Raw genomic sequence first — 21,129 nt, 5'->3', positions numbered from 1 at the left:
TGGCCCCAGTCCAGCACAGCAGTTAAGTAGATGCTTAACTTTGAACACCTGAGTGGGCCCATTCAGTGACTGCTCACATACTTAAAATTAGGCACATGCTTAATTGCTTTCCAGGATCAGGATGAGAGGGCTCAGAAGCTGATAGGAACAAGCCCTAAATCAGACGAGACCAAACAAAGAAAATTATGAAGGTCAAAACAGATTTTCCCAATTAGTCTGTTCTAAGCATCTTGTATTAGAGAGAAGATCTAACCAAAACCCTGGTTCTGAACATCCTTCAACACTGGGAAAAGGTCAGATACAAACTCCTGGGCTCTGGGTCATTTCTAATTATATATCATTTGTAGAAAGGCAAAATTAGTATTTAGCACTATCTCACACCAGATTCAACAATACCAATATGTTTATATCCAGACATTTTCCCCTGCATAAAGGACTTTAAGCCAATTAAATATTTCTTCAGCCTTCAAGTTCCAAGTAAAATAAGAATTAAAATGTGTATCTCTTGGAGATTTTGTGGTATCTAATTGATAACTTGTGATGAGATATTGTTAACTTGAGGAGGAGTGTAGCCTGTATCAGGGCTGCAGTTCAATTTGTATTACAATTATAATGCAGTCTAATGTAATGATTGGATTTCCAGTTTGCATAAAGAATGACCACTGAAATTTGATGCAACTAGCCTCCTAAAATCTATATTGTAGTAAAATTTAAGATTAATCCAGAAGTCTGATTTCATTCCAACGTGTCATCTCTCCACTGCCTTTCCACCCCATATAGTGGAGACCCCATTCAGATGGGTACCTGGTCCACAAGTACCTTCTACCAGGCTATGCAGCCCACAAGATGTCCAACAGTAACCAGTGAGGGGAATGGTAGTGTACCCAAGGAAGTGCACGCAGTGTTAGCCAACAGTGTCCTCTGGAGCTTTAGCTTCAACTGAAAGCTACCCTCCAATCTAGTTTTACTTATTCATTTCATAAGCTGTGTTGTATGTTATATATAAATAAATTTAAATATACAATGAATATAAAATGCATTGCAAATTACACTGCAGTCCTGACACAAGCTACAGTACAAATATAGGATAAGATTAAAATCACCTGTGTGAGAAAGAGAATAATGAACAGAAATTCAAGCTCACTGTTGTTATACTTTTGGAGGGATGTTAGTAAGCTGTGAAATAACTGTTGTTAAAATGTGGATTCCTCTTTTTCAGTACTCCCCCAGCATGACAATGAGTGTGTGATCCATACCAAGTCTCCTCATGAAGACCGCAGTGAGTTGGCCCTCTTCAGAGAGCTACTACAGAAGAAAATTACTCGTCCCAGTGTACAGTTTAACAAAAGGATCTCAGACACAACCAGACCCACCATCTTTTCCTACCATCTCCCCAGTTTTGTGAAGAAAGTGGGTCCAAACATGATTCAAACAACTATAAAGAGTGGCATAACAGAACTGCCCAAGAGTGAACTGCAAACAATTATCCTGTGTATGTATAAGTGCGGATAGATGTATATGTGTGTGGATATGTTATATTGACATACATACACACACATATACATATATAGACCTGCAGGACATTGTAAAATATTATCACATGACATCTTAAGTAGAAATCAGAAATAGAGACTTTTATTCCATCTTTTTTTCACGTTTACATTTTAACTATTAAAATTTGCGTTCCCTCTCCCCCCCCCCCGAACTGTTCTGTGCTGCGTATATCACTACTTTATAAGTTATTTTTAAGGTGAACCCAAATGGTCAATTGTTCTGATTTTGTAAATGTCTGCCATCATGGATAGGAATAAAATTGCTCGTAAGAGGGCTTTCACAAACTTGTATCATACCAGTTACCCTGTGAATCACAAACTGTGCTCTCTCAAGAAATAGAAGAAAGCTCATCTTAATTTTGTGGGGAAATTTAATAATTTGTCACCTGGCTTTAGTGGTGTTGGGGGTTTTTTGTGTTTTTTTTTTATTTGTTTTGCTTTTTTGTGCTTAGTACCTTTAAAAATAGGAGCACTGAAGGTTATTTTTCTTCCTCAAATGAGGCCTAATATCTGTAAAATCTACTTTAAATGGAAGTCTGAGTTTGAATCAAGACTCAGTTTATCCAGAGTATTTTAACATTGCTGTAAAATGAGCTCCAGTTGCTATAGAACCCAGCAATAAAGTGGCAGGGCTTCTTCAGTCCTTGGAAATAAGTTTTCCCTTTAGCCTGATCTTCCATGTGTGTGGTAGCAAGTAGAAATACAATAAAATCCCTATTACTGAAACCTCTTTTTCTAACAAACTGCCAGCTTGTCTCCCTTTTCTGTTGATTCTTGGCTGACTCCCAATTATCCATAGTCCTGATTATCAGAACATATTTAGTGTCTGCCAAGCCATTCAAATAATCAGGATTCCACTGTACTTGATTTGTTATTTTTCACCAGGAATACTAAAGCTGAACTCCTTAGAAACTTTCCAGTACATAATCACATTAGTGAACCAAAATGATTGAGCATTTTGTGGGTACTTCCCACGCAGGGAGTGTTGGAAGGCTCATGCCCTTATATCAGAAACAGAACAGGAACAGAGGTCTGAGCCTTTTTATAAGGAAATCAGGATACTGTATTTCAAAACTTTGGAGATAGTGGGGAAAAAAGGAAAGTGGTTATACGGCTTCCTGCACCATCGAAGAAAAGCCTTTAGGGGGAGTCTCCTATCCCTTAATGTAAAGCTCTAAAATCTAAGATTATATTACATTTAATTCATAATGACTCCCACCTTCCCTAAGAAAATGAAAGGATGTACCTGCGTGGTATGAAAAAGGGTGATGTTCAGAACCTCAGGCACAAAGTATCTGAATTAAATTCATTCTGCCGATACCAAGCAATGTTCACCCCTCAAAATTCACAGCTCAGTGGGAGATCCCCAAAATATGGTGCTCACCTGCAGATTTGTCAGGAGAATTTTGCCCTTAAGTTGTGATAAAGGGTTGCATGTTATAGGGGTCAGTGTGCAGGTAGACGTACATCACTGCATGTATCAGGAGTAGATCAAATTCCCTGTTAGCATATAAATGAATAAAATTAGAATGTCTTTTACCCCACTGTTGGAACTACATAAAGAGTAAACTCTTCATAGGCACCAGGCTGGTACTTGAAATTGTATTCAGATTTTTTTTATGAGACGTTTCCCTTTAGTTAAAAAAGATAATAATGATCATTTGTACCTAAAATTAGATAAAAGTATTGATATGGTTCTGTTTACTTTACTCCTGGTTATTATCGAGTTTGAGTTCATTTATTCATCATTTGAAAACAAGTAGTTTTTTGCTGTCTCTCAAAAAGATCCTTGGAGTACTAATCAATTTCACTTACAAAAAAATTCAAAATTAGACTCCAATCCTGCAACACACATGTATTTAACTTGACTACTGTGAGTAGTCTCATTGATTTCAGTGGGACAACTCACAGTAGCAAAGTTAAACGTGCTCACATCCTTAGTATTTACCAGATAAATGAAATAACACCTTTTGTTTATACATTTTCTTTTTCTCTTCTAGTTTTACATTACCAGGAACTGTTTAGTTTATGGATTCCTTCATGGGGAAATAAATATGACCATTAAATAAAAATTATGCAAACCAGAATATAAAATAGAAATCATATCCTTTAAAATAGAACTGTCAAAAATGTACTAAATGTCCAGGACAATGATTTTAAATGTAAAATCACCATCAAAATATTTTCTCCTAGTTTACCTACAATAGCATGATGTGCTTCTGGCAACACAGATTTTTTTCCTGTGATTTTTTTTTAGCACCCCCTTCCCAATTTTGTCCCACTTGTAGCACAACCTCTCAACTTCTTGTGTCCTCACCTCCTCTTCTAGTCCCTTCCAAAATATTTGTGTAAATTAAACTGCTGAGTAATGGGATAGATCCTTCATCACTAAAGTCAGTAAGAATTTTGTCATTGACTTAAAAGGGAGCAGAATCAGCCCCTACAGTACTTAGGTGGGAATTCGCAAAAAGAAAAGGAGTACTTGTGGCACCTTAGAGACTAACCAATTTATTTGAGCATGAGCTTTCGTGAGCTACAGCTCACTTCATCGGATGCAGTGGGAATTATAGACCCTACTCCTGCAAAGAATTAAACATGTACATATCTTTTCACACCTTAGTAGTTTCATAGACTCCAGTGAGACCACTCAGGTATGTAAAGTTGCACATGTGCTTAAGTCTTTGAAAGATCAGGGCTGTACATAATTAGAGATGGAAAAAGACCCATTTGATCATCCGATGCATCTCTTGAGTTGTTATGACAAACTTCATCACACATAAGTAATGATCTCTGCTACTCTTACCTTCCCTTTTTAGAGAATGATCCTGGAAAAGTTTACATATATAAGTAAAGTTACTCACATACATGTTGGCAAGATCAGGTGCTTAGATCACACATACACATTTTCTGCAGCTAAGCCACAGGGAATAATACTTGTATTTGCTAAATATGCAACATATTCAAAGGACACCTTTAGCTTTCAAATTTGTATAAGGTTTTTTGTTTGTTAACTTTCTTTTGCTTACAAAATTCTTTTATAAGTTTGCAATATAGAGACCAAAATTGAGATGGAAGGGAATTTTATTTCCAAGCACTGATTTTTTTTTCCCTCCCACCAGTGTTTCTCATGCACTAGATGTTGATGTGTACTGTAACTGCTGTTTGTTTTTATGCTTATGCACCAGCGTTGTCAGATGGAAATTGTCCAGATCTGGAAGTAATGCTAATTTAAGGGTAGCAGGTCAGCTTTCGCACTAAGTTTTAAGATAGTGGTCTTCTTATGTTTTTTTAAGATGGAGAAGAGTAAGGCCTGATTTGCCAAACACTTTTTTTTTTCAGTAAAATATTTTAAAAGAGAAGAGATGGAGCCTTAGAACATCGAAAGCAGGGAATAGTGGGTTTTCTTTCTCTCTGTAGAGATGCTGGTTGAAATCCTGGTCCTACTGAAGTGAGTAGGAGTTTTGCCTCTGATTTGAATGGAAGCAAGATTTCATTGTCTGTGTAAACATGTGCAAAGGAATCTTTCTGTCCATATTTTATTTCCACACAAAGGTTTGTGGAGACATTAACTCTCCTTCCATATTCATTAAAAAAAAAGGAGTGAAAGAGGTTGTATGAATCACAAGAACAATAGGCTGCCTGAAATGTACATTAAAAAGTACCTTAATATTTTTATATATAGATAGGGCACTTATATTATTTTCTAGTAAATTTGTGTGTGAAGAACTGAAGTTGAGCTCTGTGTTGCTCCTCAGTTTATTTTAAAATGAATTTAGAGTTCATGAAAGGTGCTGGATTTGAAAGCCCTTGAGACTAGTCTTTTGTGCACCCCACACTGCCCCAGTAGTGTGCCTCAACCTTGATCTGGAGGGCCTGCCATTGAAAAGAGAGAGAGTAGTTCTGTCTCCAGTGCTTGAAGTCATTTGTCTCTCTGCTGAGTGCCACAGTTGCCAATTTTTATTTGGAAACCTGCTTGTTAGGGATTGGACCACCAGCTTATTAGACAATCAGCTATAGTAATAACTTTCAGTCACCAACCTGCTCCAGTTTTGAAGTAGTGACCCATAGGTGAAAGGCACCATTTCCAATGAGCCTGAAACATCCAGTCCACCTATGAGCTTTGTATTTTAAAGGGAAATATTTTAGTTTAATTAATTATTTTGAGTAGCTCAAACTAGCAGAGGTGATTTAAAAACTTTCTTCTGTGTGAATCATAGAAATATGGGGCTGTAAGGGATCTCGAGAGGTCATCTAATCCAGCACTCTGCACTGAGGCAAGACCAAGTATACCTAGACCATCTGTGGCAGGTGTTTGTTAAACCTGTTCTTAAAAACCTCCAGTGACAGGGATTCCACAACAACGCTTCCACAACCTGTTGCAGTAGTTAACTATTCTTGTAATTTGAAAGATTTTCCTAATATATAACCTCATCTCCCTTACTGCAGATTAATCCAATTACTTCTTGCCCTAACTTTAGTGGACACAGAGAACAATTATTCACCATCCTCTTTATAACAGCCCTTAACATATTTGAAGACTGTTATCAGGTCCCCCCAAGTCTTCTTTTCTCAAGACTAAACATGCCCAATTTTTTAAACCTTTCCTCATAGGTCAGGTTTTCTAAACTTTTGATCATGTCTGTTGCTCTCCTGTAAGCTCTCTCCAGTTTGTCCACATCTTGAAGTGTGGTGCCCAAAACTGGACACCATACTCCATGAGGCTGGAATCTCTGCGTTAGAAGGATAACAAATTCCTACAGTGGCTAAAACACATTTGAATTTTCCCCTGTCCCATAATTAGCAAATGAAATACTGTATGTAGAGAGGGTTTGGAATTAGATGGGTAATTTAATGAGGGACCAGCTGTTACAATATTCAGAGTTGTATATTTTAATTTTTTTTCCCTTGATATAATGACTTTTCAGCTGATAAATATTGCACTGATGTCTATTTCCTGGATCATTTAATTATTTTTTAAGTGTTTTAGCTCTGTTCCTAGCCATCTTTAGTACTTTTTGTTGTTGTTAAATATGGGCCAAATTCGGTAAGATTTGGTCCTATACATTGAAAGTTGTAGGGCACAACAAATTTACAGATTAATGATGCAAAAAAAAATTGCCAGGAGAAGTAAATTGCAACTGATGATAGCTCCAGTTCCAATCCCATTTGGGTTTGTTTGGGTGGCTTTGAGGGTAGGAATCATGTTGAAGCACATAGTTTGCAAATAAAAACTGTTAGACTCCCTTCCGTACAAGTGACAACTCATTTCTCTTCAGACAAGCTGATGTGGCAATTTAATGTTAGCAAATGATCACATTAAGGATCTATCTCAATATTTCATGGTGCAAAAAAACAGATATAAGAAATTCAGTTCAGCCCTCAAATGTAAATGAGTTATACTTAAATACGTTGTGTGTGTAGCTTCCTTTGTTTCTCCGGACATTATTGGTCTGGTGCTGCAAGCCCTTACTCATGCAAGTTGTCCCATTGAAGTCTTCATGCAACTGCTCATGTGAGGAGCAGGTTTGCAGGATTATTTGGCTTGTAATCTTATTTAGCCATATACATAGGTACAGCAAAATGTAAAGGGCAGGTTGAAATCAACAAAATGATGTTGGTTATGAAGGGAAAGAGGCCAATGAGCTCTTCATAGATACAAATCATTGCTTTGGCTGCACACATTAGTTCAATTTACCAATATTATCATATTTGCAGCTTGTTACAGTAATAAATTTAGAATGAATAACTGGACCTTCCACTCAAAAAACGTAGTAAAACTCTGATCCTGCAAACACACGAAGTCAATGGGATGCCTCACAGGCTTAAATTTAAGATGTATAAGAATTTGTAGGATTGGAGCCTAAATTGTTCATTCTTGAGTCTTCCCTGAAATAGACACTTTATTTTTAAAATTTTTAGCAATGCAAGAGTGTATTTATGCATCAATATAATTGATACCTGGAATGGGATTTGGCTTTCTTCTGTTTCTTAATTTATCAGACCTCTCTCCACAGCTACTTAAAATATTTCTATGAACATGTCCTTTCATCTTGTTTTAAATTGTGCATTCATATTTTTTCATTAAAACAGTTAACAGCTGTGCAGTTTTTATCCAAACTTATGTTTGGTTACTGTTCATCATTTAAGTTTAAAATATATAAGGAAGCCTCTCATGTAATGGGAAAACTTGCCATAAAAATGTATAAAGGTGTATGCCCTTTTCTTGGGTACATGTTTTCACGTTTAATAAAAACACAGTTTCCATTTATAACTTGAAACCTTCAGTTTCTAGCCACCATTTAATTTCTATGTGTAAAGGAGGTAGAGAAAATAAATTGCTTTTGTTTTTCATTTGAATTCAGCATACTAAATATTTGCTGAATGACACAGCTTTGAGAAATTGGATCAAAACATTTTTATTCAATCGTAACAAATTACATAACAAATAACAAATTACATTCAAAAACTGTGATTCCTAAAATCATATGTGAGAAAATTATAAAGGCTCTATTCACAAATATTTGAGTTTTATGTGTGCACCAATTTTTTAAACTGTATATGATGGATGGCCATCTATGGCCAGTTAGCTGTGTATGGCTTTGTATTTGCATTAAGCAGACACTGAATGACACAAAGTAGACACACTGGCATGTGCACAGAGTTTGGTAAGTAGTGGATGATTCACCTGCAAGAGTACACAAAGCCATTCACTAAATTCCAGATACTCCAATGTGTGACAATCTCTGCTGCCTAGTTATTCACTTCTGTAAACGTTACAGTATGTGTTCACATGATGATGCATTTGGGGGCTTCCTCCCGATCTTCATATGCCAAGAAGAGAATCCCCAGTTTCATTTTACTAACAGCAAAAATTTGGCGGCACTCAAGTTTGTATAGAGAATCCAGGGCAAACATGGATGATTTAAACAAGATTTTGGTATTTTCTCAGTGCCCTGTTTTACTGAAATGGGGAATAGGAGAACTGAAACACATGGAAAGTAGGATTGTATTATTTATATTTACTCCTGCCCCTGCACAGAAGGAAATGATAACAATTACTTCTGTACCCACTTTTGACAGAAACCAAATAAAATGAAACCACTGTTAATAATTAACTGATGTGAAAATTAGGGAGGCAAATTATCAGCTGTGTAAATTAGCTCTTCCTAGGTTTTATTTATAGAGTTAATGTCTATATTCCTTTTTTCTCCTCTCTCTTTGGACTTCTGTTTTCCACCCATCCTATTGCATGCCAGCTGTTTGCACAAAAATCGTGTGCAATTGCTGCAAGAATAATTTACACAAAATCCATGCAAAATGTTGCTTACATTTGTGAATAGAGTCCTAACCGTACATAGATTATTTCATTAGAGATGTTGCAATAAACATTTTTTGTGTAAGAAATAGCTTGTTTCCTCAAGGCCTGATCCTGTACGTTGCGAGGAATCCTCAGCAGTAGAAATTAGGGCATGTAGCATCTCACAGGATTATGCTCTAAATCAGGCAACAGACACTCTGTGCCTCTTAAAATGATCTAAAACAAGAGTTGCTGTTTCCCATAGAAAATGGGGAGAAAAAATCCATCCTGAATAAAACACACATAATTGAAATAGAAGGCTGCAACACTGCTTTACTAAAGCTGTCCTTGGAAAGTCCATGATTTGAGAATTGTACTTTATCAGTGAGAAACTGGTTAGCGACACACATCAACAAAAGAGATAGCCAAGATTTGATAACTGCCCTGTTCTTCAATATATAAGTGCACCCCCCAGAGACTATAGGTCATAGTGGGAGACCATTCAGATGAAGGTCAGATCCCCCTCTGAACCAAGAGAGAACATTACAGACTGGGACATATAATCGCCATAGCCCATGACTATTATAGATAAGGGATGGGCAAAGTCTGAGTGCCTTGCGTTTTGACAACTAGACTAAGAGTGCATCAGAAATTAAAGTGTTTGCAGAAAACTGAAAGTTGATATTTTTAAAATTATACTTTTAAACAATATTATTCAGAAATTTGACCTTCAAAAATGTCAATAAAATATTTCCCAGAGCTATTAAAAATTTCTAAAGAACTCTCAGTTTTTATTGGACTTACCACATTTCAGATGATTCTTAAATGGAAAAAAAAATAATTCCTAAGTAAAAACAGAAAAATCAGCATTAAACAATGGTATAAATGAAGTGGAAGCTGGTGCTTTGGGGGCTTTTCTATTTCTAATAAAATTTAAGTTTCAAGAAAAAAAGAGAGCATCTTTACAAGAAACATCTATAAATTTGTAATGGCAGTTAAAGAAATGTAAATCAAATTGATTTAAGTGTGCAAAGACCAACTTTGATTTGGGCTTTTTGTGGCAAGTATCCCCTTGCAAAAAATATTGTGATGCATCTACAATTTTTGTGTGTATGTCTATGTGTATGCACATGCCCAACGTTAAAAACCCTTTATTACATAGCTTGGCCGTTCATGCATCTGGCAACACCTGCTTACTGTTGGGGGGAAGGAAGAATTTACTATCTGGTGGATTATATCTATTTCAGTTATTTAAAGCATTGGTAAACTATTGTCAACTTGTTCACATTTGCACAAGACATTCTATGTAGAAAAATGTATATTTTTTAATGCTGGCATTATAACTTCGGCAATCATGCATACTCTGTACATTATTGTAGGTTTTGTGTAAGAAATCTTGTCACCATTGCTTAAGACTGTAAATTCTTGTTTCAAAGCAAGAGGTGGCTTTTGATTGAACAGCCATGTGTATTTTATGGTACTGTAGTACTTGTTCTGTTGTCAAAACTTGCTGTTCACATGTGGTTAAAGCCTTGTTAAGCACGCTTAGGGGTTTCAGAATTTATTTTACACAGCACATATATCAGCCATTAACAGGGACATTAAATCATATATAACGAAAGAAATTTCACCCGAGTTCAGGTCCTTTTAGAGAGCTTGGTGTTAGAGTTCAGCAAGCAATTGCTGGCTGCAGTTTAACACATTTCATTGTCTTAATGTTGGGTATGCATCAGTGTGTGCTTTCCAGTTCAGCTGAGATTATCCTTCCCAACCCAAAGCCTGAGTAATTGGACTCTGTGCAGGGAACTAAGCAGGGAATGGATATCCTTCCTTTCACCATCTCCAACCCACAATGCAGGCTACAGGACTACAGCATGGCACTTCACAGCCACTGTTCCAGCTTATAGGGGTCCCTGCCACTGTAACCATATAAGTATGGATCCAGTGGCCCCTCCTCTGGTCTACTTCTTCTGCATCAGGTACTGGACACAAGTGCAGGAGATAAGGAAGCACTACCTGCATACTATGCTCACAATCCCTACACAGTGCTACTAATGTGCCCATGTGAGGTACAAAGTCTTGCCCTCCTCTACTAAATGAATTGCATTCTTAGTAAGAATTATTCAGGTGGCCGGCAAAGGAAAGTAAAATTGAACTTCTCTCCCTCCCCATTTTTTTTTTGTTATTTTGTACAAAGAAGACCTGAAATGTTGTAGGTTTTTGGTTTTTGCTTGTTATTTTTTTACATATTAGGAATTCAGACCCTGTCTGGGCATGGATATTTTATGATATCCAGACAACTAGTGAAACAGCTGACAGCATGAGCCAAGAAACTTGAGCTATTGAGAGAGAAGGAATTTTTACTCAGACCATTTAAAACTGGTTTTTGCTTGTTTTCTTTAACAGCTATTTAACTGAAATAACTAATTAATATTTTGAATAAAGGAAGCCTTTATTAAATACTTGACACCTTCACCCTTTCAATTAAAATGTTAAAAGCCCACAGTAAACATCCCTTCTACTTCCTAGTGGTTCTCCCCCAAAAAATCAAGGACATATTTGTGATACTGGTAAGGTAAAAAAGAAAAAACTTCAAAAGATCATTTGAGAGCCCCTTTATATATCATTGAAAAGGCAAAAAGAGCACAAACCCAATTATACCAAAAGATCCTTTGCAGGTCACCTTTAAACAACTAGACAGGAGTGTCATAGAGAAAGAATAGTTTCCAAAATTGTGAATTAGACTACTAGTCAATCCCTAATTTTATAAAGAAAGGAAAATCTTTATTCAAAATGCAACATTCAAAATAAGCAGAAATTTAATTTGAGAAAACAAATAAATGTTCTAGGATATAGTTCAGAAAACACAATCCTGTTTCCATACAAGGGTACACTAATAAGTTCAAATGAATATAAAATCAAAGCTGCTAGTATGTGGGGGGGTCTCCCTAAATTTTGTGGGTTTCTGCACCAGCTGTCCTAGTCCCCCAAACTTGATCTTCATAGTCTACAGCTGCTGCAAGAACCACTCCATTTCACACCACCACCATATAAAGTTAAAAAACAAGTCTCACAAATATCATCTTTGAGGGAAGATTTCTGCTTTAAAAGCACATAAACTAGTGAGCCTTACTTTAGAATGGAAAATCATTCCAGGTGCAAATCTCTTTAGACCTTGTTTGTGAATAATTTTTAAAAGCATCCTTTTTAATCATTTAAGAAGAGAAGCAATAAGTACCCAGAGATCCAACAAGCTGCCTGACATCCATCACTTCACTTCCCAAATGATTGCGTTTTGCTTTGGGAGATATTTACTACTGTACCTGCAACCACTTGAAAGTTGCCCTCACAATGCCTCTGTTTTTGAATCATTGGTCTAAGTCCTTTAGAAAACAAATCATCTATCAAAGAATGGAGCAGCCCATAACTACTTTGTGAAATATTCTCCTGTTCTCCACCATCTATTCCATGTGGTGGCGTTTTGGTATTATTGGCACTATTGTGCAGAAATGTGCACACTTAATTTGATGATGATTTTGTAGTTATGTATTGAGAAAGTGCCCCTCCTTCCCTCCCAACAGAAGTGACTCAGAAGGCTTAAAATGTAACACAATCACTGTGGTTGCCTGGTGTGAAAAGGAAGCCACACTACAGGAAAAATTCATAGTTCCCTTGAATGCCATGAAACCAAGCTCCACGGTTGTACCCAAGGAAAATTTGTGACCGGGGCATGGCCAATGGGTCCATGAATTGTGTGGCTCAACTAACCACAAACATGTGGGAAGGTACCTTGCACCGCTGCATCTTCTGCTGCAGCCCATATGTTCTAGCAGCAACCATGGCCCAGCTCCAGGGGTATGCCACATCCTGGGGTCAGGTCCCCCATACCAAACTCATCTTTTGGATTTAACACAATTGTGGGTGAGAATTTCACCCCAAAACAAAACTGGAATTTTTGTGAAATACTGCATGGTTTTCTGTGCTCTTCAATCTTGGAGTCTAACTTTTCACATTAGATTCTTGCCTTCAGCATTTTGACTCTCTTATATTTTCCTTTTTTAATAGAATTTGAGCTGATTTTTGTTTGAATAGTTTTATCCCCTTTTTAAAATGTTAACCTTAGTTCAGTGGATATTGTTAATTTTTTATTAATAATCTTTGATGGGTGCACAAAAGAGGTTCATTCATTTAAACTATCCAATAAGGAAACCATTACATAGGGGAACTAAAATCAACCAATCATGTTTGTTGCTGTCTAACTTCAAAATATTAGGTAGTTGTAGCCAAAAAGTGTGAATGGGCATAGCCTTTGTTTTAGATGAATTTTCTATGCATGGCAGTCAGCATTTATTTTCCTCTGTCACGAGTATTACTGAACAACGTGGGCTGTTTGGAAAGTCAGTGATCTAGCAGTTCATAGTTCAGGATTTTGAGTAGATCAGTCGTAATGGCAGTTCATGTTTTTCACACTGTCTCTTGTCAATGTCTGCCTTTTGCCACATCCCGATTTGGAGATGTGGGAATCCCATGTTTTAGATGATTAGCTCCTTGTAGGTGGTATCATTGCATGGGCTAACAAGCTCCTTGCAGAACATATTCTACCCTAAGCCCCATAGCCTGCACCAAACATCAAGCCTCCCGGTTTTCCTGTTATGCTACTGCAACTTGCCAACACTCTCCACTAATTATTGGCAGCAAATCACAATACTGATTGCAGCAAGAGCTCCCTCTCCTACATGTTAAGGAACAGTGGAGATTAAAAAAATATAAATGTGGTCACTCATGCCTTTATCACATTCCTAGTGTGCCCAACTTCTCACAACCAAAGTGCTGAGATGCAGAAGTTACCTCTGAACTTAGCTTAAAACTTCATCAGACAAGAGTAGATTTCATTTTCTTTCATGAGCCTACCAGCAGCTATACTGATATGTTTGCTTTGTTTTCTGAATTGCAAGTCATTTTATATTTAAAATGAATATGCTTATTGTGTGGCATTGAATGAAGTGTTGGAAAAGGCTGTTTATTATGTGCTAATACAGTCACTGCTTACCAGTTAGATATTTCAGGGGCTGAACTGCAGCCAAAAGTTATGTTCAAGAATCATCTTAATTTTAATGTTATACTCACATGAAAACGGGGCTGTTTCTCTTGCTATTTCTGGGTTTCATTGAATTTTAGGGAAAAGGGCAAATGGCACAATTGTTGTAATTGGAAAAGTGACTGTGATGGCAGCTAACTGACTGCTTTTCAGGTGCATCAAAACAACAGGATCCATTCTGTGACTCAGCTGATACACTTCCAGTTGTCTTGGTAAATCTATAGTGAATGAATAATTTTTATGTTCGAAAGGGATTTGCCATTCTGTGGACATAGAAGATCACCCAGATGACCTGCCAAGAGAGGCAAAAATATAGCAATTAGTCTGTGATCATATGTAGCATTATTCATTTTAATGTGCCATTATATTTATACCTTCAATTTTTTTTTAGCATTCTATGAACTTGAGGCAGTTCGGAGGAGAAAAATAAATCTCTCTCATGTATAGCAAAAACAATGTATAATTTACATTAAATGTAGACCACTACCATACCTTTTATTTCCTGTGCCTTTAACATATGTGAGTAGATAAACTTCCTCCCCTTTTCTTGGTGGTTTGATATCTTTACCTGCTGTCTAGTAACTCTGATGTCCTTCTTCAATATGGAAACATTTGACATAAGAACATTTGAGACTATTTGGGCTAGTGTGTATGTTTCACCCAGTGGGGCATTACCCATTCAAGAATGTCATATTCCTCATAAGATCATAAAACACAAATTTGCTTTCTGCCATCTCCATCTGTGGGACTGCTCGTAAAGCAATTAGAAATATTGCTACACAAATGTCATTCTGTTTACCCAATACAGGCTCCATCCTGCATCTCTTGTTCACTCACAACTCCCATTCACCTGACAATTATTTGAGAAGGAGTTTGGAGAGTACAGAGAATGCAGAACGAGGACCTTCACAGGGGTGTATGCTGGTGTAAGCCAGTGTCTTTTCGGCAACCAGAGAAATGTAGCGTTTTGCCAACTTCTTTCTAGTGAAAACACTGAGCGTGCTTAGCACTTTAACAAGTTTCAGAGACACAAGTGTCAGACTGTATAATTGCATCTCATCTAATTTTGACACTTAACAACTAATATTTTATGAAGTATGAATCTCAATAGTATCTACATGCTTTGATTCTGATATACCAATCAACAGCAAAACTGAACGGTGAACAGCCAGGCTTACACACAAAAAATCACATTTTTTTTTTTAAAAAGGTTCCTTATTTTGATTTTGTTCACTATTTCTAGAACATTTTCAACATTAAAATATTTTTCTACCTGGTTATCTGAGGCTTATCTCTCTTCACCAACCAGAATAGTCTGCAGCCTTCTACACTATGAAAGACAACAGAACTTCACATATATTGGCTTTGTACCTGCCTAATGCATTATTGAAATTTTCAGCAAAGCCATAAAGCCTTTTATTTTATATGAGTTTGTGTAATTAAATTAGAAACTTCAGGTGTAAAGGAGTCTCCCTATCCACCATTTTACTCTCATTCTCTCTGATTCCTGGGGGTTCATAGTTGCCTTTTTGAAGCTACAGAGTTATCTCTTTAAACCAGTGCAGTCTAAGAGCTGTGTTAGATTCTATTTATGGAGTATAGCATTTGACTGTGGAAGGTTCACTTTGGTAAGGAGGTGTAACATATGTCATTAGGGACATGGACACTTGGAAATAGGATTGGTAAGAAGACTAAAAACCAAGATGGTACAAGTAAAAATATAAAAATTTGGCATCAAAATCTGGTCTAGAATGGTTGGGGTTTTGTTTTGTTTTTAAACTTTTGTCCTTTATATGTTATTTTGCAGAAGAGGACTTTGGGGACTGTCAGACCACATGGGGAATTTTAGAAATATATCACTCAGCAATCATTTTATAAAGTTGAACTTCTAAATGCACTATGATTTATTACAAAACATATTTTCTTCTGCTTGCAGACATGGTGGTTCCATTTTGTGATAAGTTAAATTAAACAGTTAATTTGTTGCACTGCATAGCTGCATGAATTCATCAAGTGTACATATTTACCTGTGCTACATTATTTTGGGTTTTGTATTTGAATTTGCAGTATTGATTATTTTTGTATTTTACTTTGCCTCTGTTATTGGAATTGTAATAGACATAATTTATACATATGATTTTACAACTGTTTTGCAACCGAAAAGTCTTCTTTAAAGTTTAAAGTTTTATTGATGGAAACTCATTAAAAATGGTATAAGAATTATATTAACAATTGTTTTGTGTTTTAATGCTCTCTGTACATAAATATATGTCTATTTATCTGTTTAATGGTGCTTGTGTCTTGCAATTTTGGATACATTTTAGAATAAAGTTTCATTTTACAAGAATAAGTTGTATTTTCAAAAGCTATGTCAAAACAATATTTTTTCAAGAACAACTACGAGTATAGTTGTAAAATATGAATGTTTTCATTGTTTTTAATTTCAGGCACTCAAATATTTGTTTCAATAATATATGAGTGTTTACTGTTAACGCTGCATTACTATATGTTGTGGCAGCATTGAGTTATTTCAATAATTGTTAACCCATCACCCAAAAGAGCCATTGCCAAAATGTGTCCTGCAGTTGCTGAAGCCATCTGTAACAAAGGATTTTTAAGAGCCTTTCGTATGTATTGCATCGTGACTATCGCTGCTTTTTGGCTGTAATTTTCCAAGGTTTAGTAGAACTCTGATCCAACCTTTATCTGTTTAGATATAGCACATTTTGAAAGGGGTTGTGCAGGTGGGCTTGAACTAAAACTCCAGATTAGAATATCCCTGAATTTTGAGGATGTTTAGGTTCAAACCAGAGGTTCAAACCTAGCCCCTAGTTCTCCAAAGAGTTAACCCAACCTCCTCCGCATCCCTTGGAATAACTTCTAACTGGGTGAAATTCTCATCTGGAGCCAAATGTTGCTGTTTGGGCCTATCACTGGTTTAACTGTGTAACTGTAAGACTAAGTACTGTTGCTCTGGCCAGACTTGTTTTCTAGCTCTAAGAAAAGGAGTACTTGTGGCATCTTAGAGACTAACCAATTTATTTGAGCATAAGCTTTCGTGAGCTACAGCTCACTTCATCGGATGCATACTGTGGAAAGTGTAGAAGATCTTTTTATACACACAAAGCATGAAAAAATGGGTGTTCACCACTACAAAAGGTTTTCTCTCCCCCCACCCCACTTTCCTGCTGGTAATAGCTTATCTAAAGTGATCACTCTCCTTACAATGTGTATGATAATCAAGGAGGGCCATTTCCAGCACAAATCTATTCAGGGGACACCATCACAGGGCCTAATAACATCAGCCACACTATCAGAGACTCGTTCACTTGCACATCCACCAATGTGATGTGTGCCAGCAATGCCCCTCTGCCATGTACATTGGTCAAACTGGACAGTCTCTACGTAAAAGAATAAATGGACGCAAATCAGATGTCAAGAATTATAACATTCATAAACCAGTTGGAGAACACTTCAATCTCTCTGATCACGCGATTACAGACATGAAAGTTGTGATATTACAACAAAAAAACTTCAAAACCAGACTCCAGCGAGAGACTGTTGAATTGGAATTCATTTGCAAATTGGATACAATTAACTTAGGCTTGAATAGAGACTGGGAGTGGCTAAGTCATTATGCAAGGTAACCTATTTCCCCTTGTTTTTTCCTAACCCCCCCAAGACGTTCTTGTTAAACCCTGGATTTGTGCTGGAAATGGCCCACCTTGATTATCATACACATTGTAAGGAGAGTGATCGCTTTAGATAAGCTATTACCAGCAGGAGAGTGGGTTTGTGTGTGGGGGGGGGGAGAAAACCTGGATTTGTGCTGGAAATGGCCCAACTTGATTATCATACACATTGTAAGGAGAGTGATCACTTTAGATAAACTATTACCAGCAGGAGAGTGGGGTGGGGGGAGAGAAAACCTTTTGTAGTGGTAAACACCCATTTTTTCATGCTTTGTGTGTATAAAAAGATCTTCTATACTTTCCACAGTATGCAACCGATGAAGTGAGCTGTAGCTCACGAAAGCTTATGCTCAAATAAATTGGTTAGTCTCTAAGGTGCCACAAGTATTCCTTTTCTTTATGCGAATACAGACTAACGCAGCTGTTACTCTGAAACTTTTCTAGCTCTAATGGCTTTATTTTACAGAAGATTTACCCACATCACACACAGAGCTCATCTTTTATTAACACGTTCCTAACTCCTCCTGCCACACTTTCTCTGAAAATACTCTACTGTGTCTTGTACTTCACAGCACTCCTGGGATATGCTATTGTGCAGTACAAAGCTCTTACAATCATGTTGCTTCAATTACAAAGTCATGTTATCAGGGGATGAAAATCTAATAGCTAGTACACTTTTTTTTTTTTAGCTGTATGTAAAATTGCACCTCTGTTTTTTGTTTAGTTTTTTTTCAGGTCTGTGCAGAAAGCTGCAAACTTATCAGGTGAGAATCATGTCTTGACATGTATAAACTTATAAAACTGCTTCTGAATGGCAATGACTTCCGAAATCTGTTAACCACAGTGTTAAGTCTTAATTTGCTTTAATTCACTACCAGTTCATGGTCCAAAATATCCAATTCCTCTAATTCCAAGGTCCAAAATATCCAATTCCTCTAAATCCACCTCTAATTCCACCACTGGCCACCTCTTGCAGTAGTCTTGACTTTGCCATGTTTAAGGCTCTCTTTTAATGATTCCAATATTTGAGTTCAGTAAATAGAAACACGGGCCTCTCAAACTGTGGTCCACAGAGTCCTCCTTGCTCACATCTGCTAGCTCCACCCCTTTCTTCACACAACTGAGAGGAAGGATGGTACAGTGGCCCTACCCTGTGCCATAGGAGACTTGGGTTCAAGTCCTACTCTGCTGCAGATATCCTATGTGACCTTGTGCAAATCACACGGTTTTGCTGTGCCTAGTTTCTTAATGGTGCTAATATACTCTGAGAGGGGCCATATAAATGCCTAATGGACAGAGAAGAGTTCAGTTTCTTTTTGTAGATACGAAGAAAGAGAAACAAGCCTGGGAGCCTCCAGCAGGGGCTGCCGTGAAATAAGAAGATGCAGGGAGAGGAACAGCCAGCAGGAAGAAAGAGACCCCAATAAATTACCTCAGGAGACAGTGGCAAAGTGGAAAAGCAGGAGAAAGGAAATCTATGAGAGCGGAGGAAACTAATCTGTCTTTACGGTTATTTATTGTACACATGCATGTTAGCCAAGTATTATTGTACTCACAAGGAAGGTTTGGGAAGACTAATGGAATTATGCTAGGGGAGGTGGAGGGGTAAATGGCCTACTGGACTATCTTATTCCTTGGAAGTTGTCCCCACTAAAAAATCTATGAGAACTCATGACTCAGCATCTCCTGTACTTTTGTCAGAGCTTCCTTACCAGCTGTGTCCCATAGGCTCAGACATAAGAATATAAGAATGTCCACTCTGTGTGAGACCAAAGGTCCATCTAGCCCAGTATCCTGTCTTCCGAAAGTGGCCCATGCCAGTTGCTTCAGAGGGAATGAACAGAACAGGGCAATTATCAAATAATCCATCCCCTGTTGTCCAGACTCAGATTCTGGCAGTCAGAAGTTGCATCTTGGCTAATAACCATTGATGGACCTATCCTCCATGAGCTTAGCTAATTCTTTTTTGAACACAGTTAATACTTTTGGCCTTCACAATAACCCCTGGCAACAAGTTCCACAGGTTAACTGTGCACTGTGTGAAGAAGTACTTCCTTATGTAACTAACCGTGACAACAGAGAGTTATTAATGGTGTCACCATTAGGTCCAATCAACTAACATGCACCTTTCTGACTGGGAAAAAGGTCTATTGCCCAGAAGCCAGGAACACAAAGCAGAGGTAATATATGGGCAAGTAAAAGAGTCAGGTTTCATGTAATCCAGACCAGGGCAACAGGAGAGTGTGGAGGCCCACTGAGTGACAGACAGTGGCACAGCAGTATTGAATTGCCACTCAGAGACGTAAGTATCCAACAGGGCTAAGTGGGAATGGAGCAACAAGAACTGAGGGGGGCAGGGAAAAGGAGAAGAGGCTGAGTTGAACTACAGAACTGAGCTGTTAGTTGGAGGACAGAAGAGGGGCTAGTTGATGTCAGCTGGGCTCCCAGGACCAACTGTTCTCGCTGCCCTGAGCTTGAGCCAGGGAGTGAATTGGCCTCTGGAAGCAAGGCTGCCAGGGCACAGTGGGGAACATATGCTGGTGTTCCCAGTACCCTGTGATGAGGGCACTGGATTGCCTGTGTGCCTGCTAGCAGCATGCGCTGCAGGAGAGCATTCTGCTTCTCTATTGCCTCCAGGAATTGCTTCTGCATCTCCCTATCTTTCTCCACGGTGGTTTTTGCCATGGCAATGCTATCTCTGGCCACTGTGGTGCTTTTTCTGGCCATTTCAAAGCTCTCTTTGGATAGCTCCCTGTTTTTTGGTTTTTTGGTTTTTTGTTTTTGCTCTCTGACATCAGATACAATCCCCAACTCTCAGTTGTTTTCAATTTTGGGGAGAAGTCTGCAAAGATTTCCCACCGAGTTCTCTGCTTCTTCCTCAACTCAGCCAGACACCTGGCCATCGGGAAAGGTTCTGTTCTTGTGGGTCTGGCCAGTGTAGGTGCCATGGCTGGGGGAATAGGGAAAAATAAACCCTCAGAGGTCATATTTCCACAGCTGGACTGTTTCCTGGCATCCTTTGTTTTAATGTACATTCTCCTGACCTGTTTACTCGAGCTAGCACTAATCAGTGCCTTGGTTGGGACTCCTCATGGACATCTGCTTTGCAATGTCTTCAAAGGCATCTTTCTTCCAGAGGCTAGCCCCTAAAACTTGCTACACCGATGCTTCTCCCCAGATGGCAATGAGATCCAGGGCTCAGCACAGCTCCAAGTGGCTGCTCGAGGCACATTATAAAGCTTCTGAGTTACATCATAGCAATGTTGATATACTCAAATCCAGGAGCAAATGAGCAAATTATGGCCACATACCAGTTTTGAAACAGGGAAGGGAACATCAGGTCAACTGGACACCAGAGCAGTGGAGGGCACACAGGGAAACAGGTCAGTAACAGACACCTGCAAAGCAGTGTGGGATAGCAGATGGAGGACTGCCAAAGTAGTGCACTTCAGCATTGTGTGCACGTGAACAGTAGACTGAAGTAATTCA

General features: G+C 38.0%; 1 protein-coding gene across 7 annotated transcripts in view; it reads left to right on the top strand.

Annotated features, from left to right (window-relative positions):
- The window catches only part of SSBP2 (single stranded DNA binding protein 2), a 273,747-nt gene extending 258,259 nt beyond the window's left edge, over nt 1-15,488 (top strand). For all 7 annotated transcript variants that reach the window (XR_012158937.1, XM_073344389.1, XM_073344396.1 and 4 more), the window contains one exon: nt 1,220-15,488. Coding sequence is in view for 6 of the 7 variants with exons in the window: in XM_073344389.1 (XP_073200490.1) it covers nt 1,220-1,249 (30 nt within the window). In the remaining variant the exon portion in view is untranslated. The remainder of the gene's footprint in view (nt 1-1,219) is intronic.
- The last annotated feature ends 5,641 nt before the right edge of the window (nt 15,489-21,129 follow it).

This window comes from Lepidochelys kempii, chromosome 5 (genome assembly GCF_965140265.1).
Source record: "Lepidochelys kempii isolate rLepKem1 chromosome 5, rLepKem1.hap2, whole genome shotgun sequence".
NCBI classification, from domain to species: domain Eukaryota; kingdom Metazoa; phylum Chordata; order Testudines; family Cheloniidae; genus Lepidochelys; species Lepidochelys kempii.
This window is presented reverse-complemented; position numbering and strand designations above follow the sequence as displayed.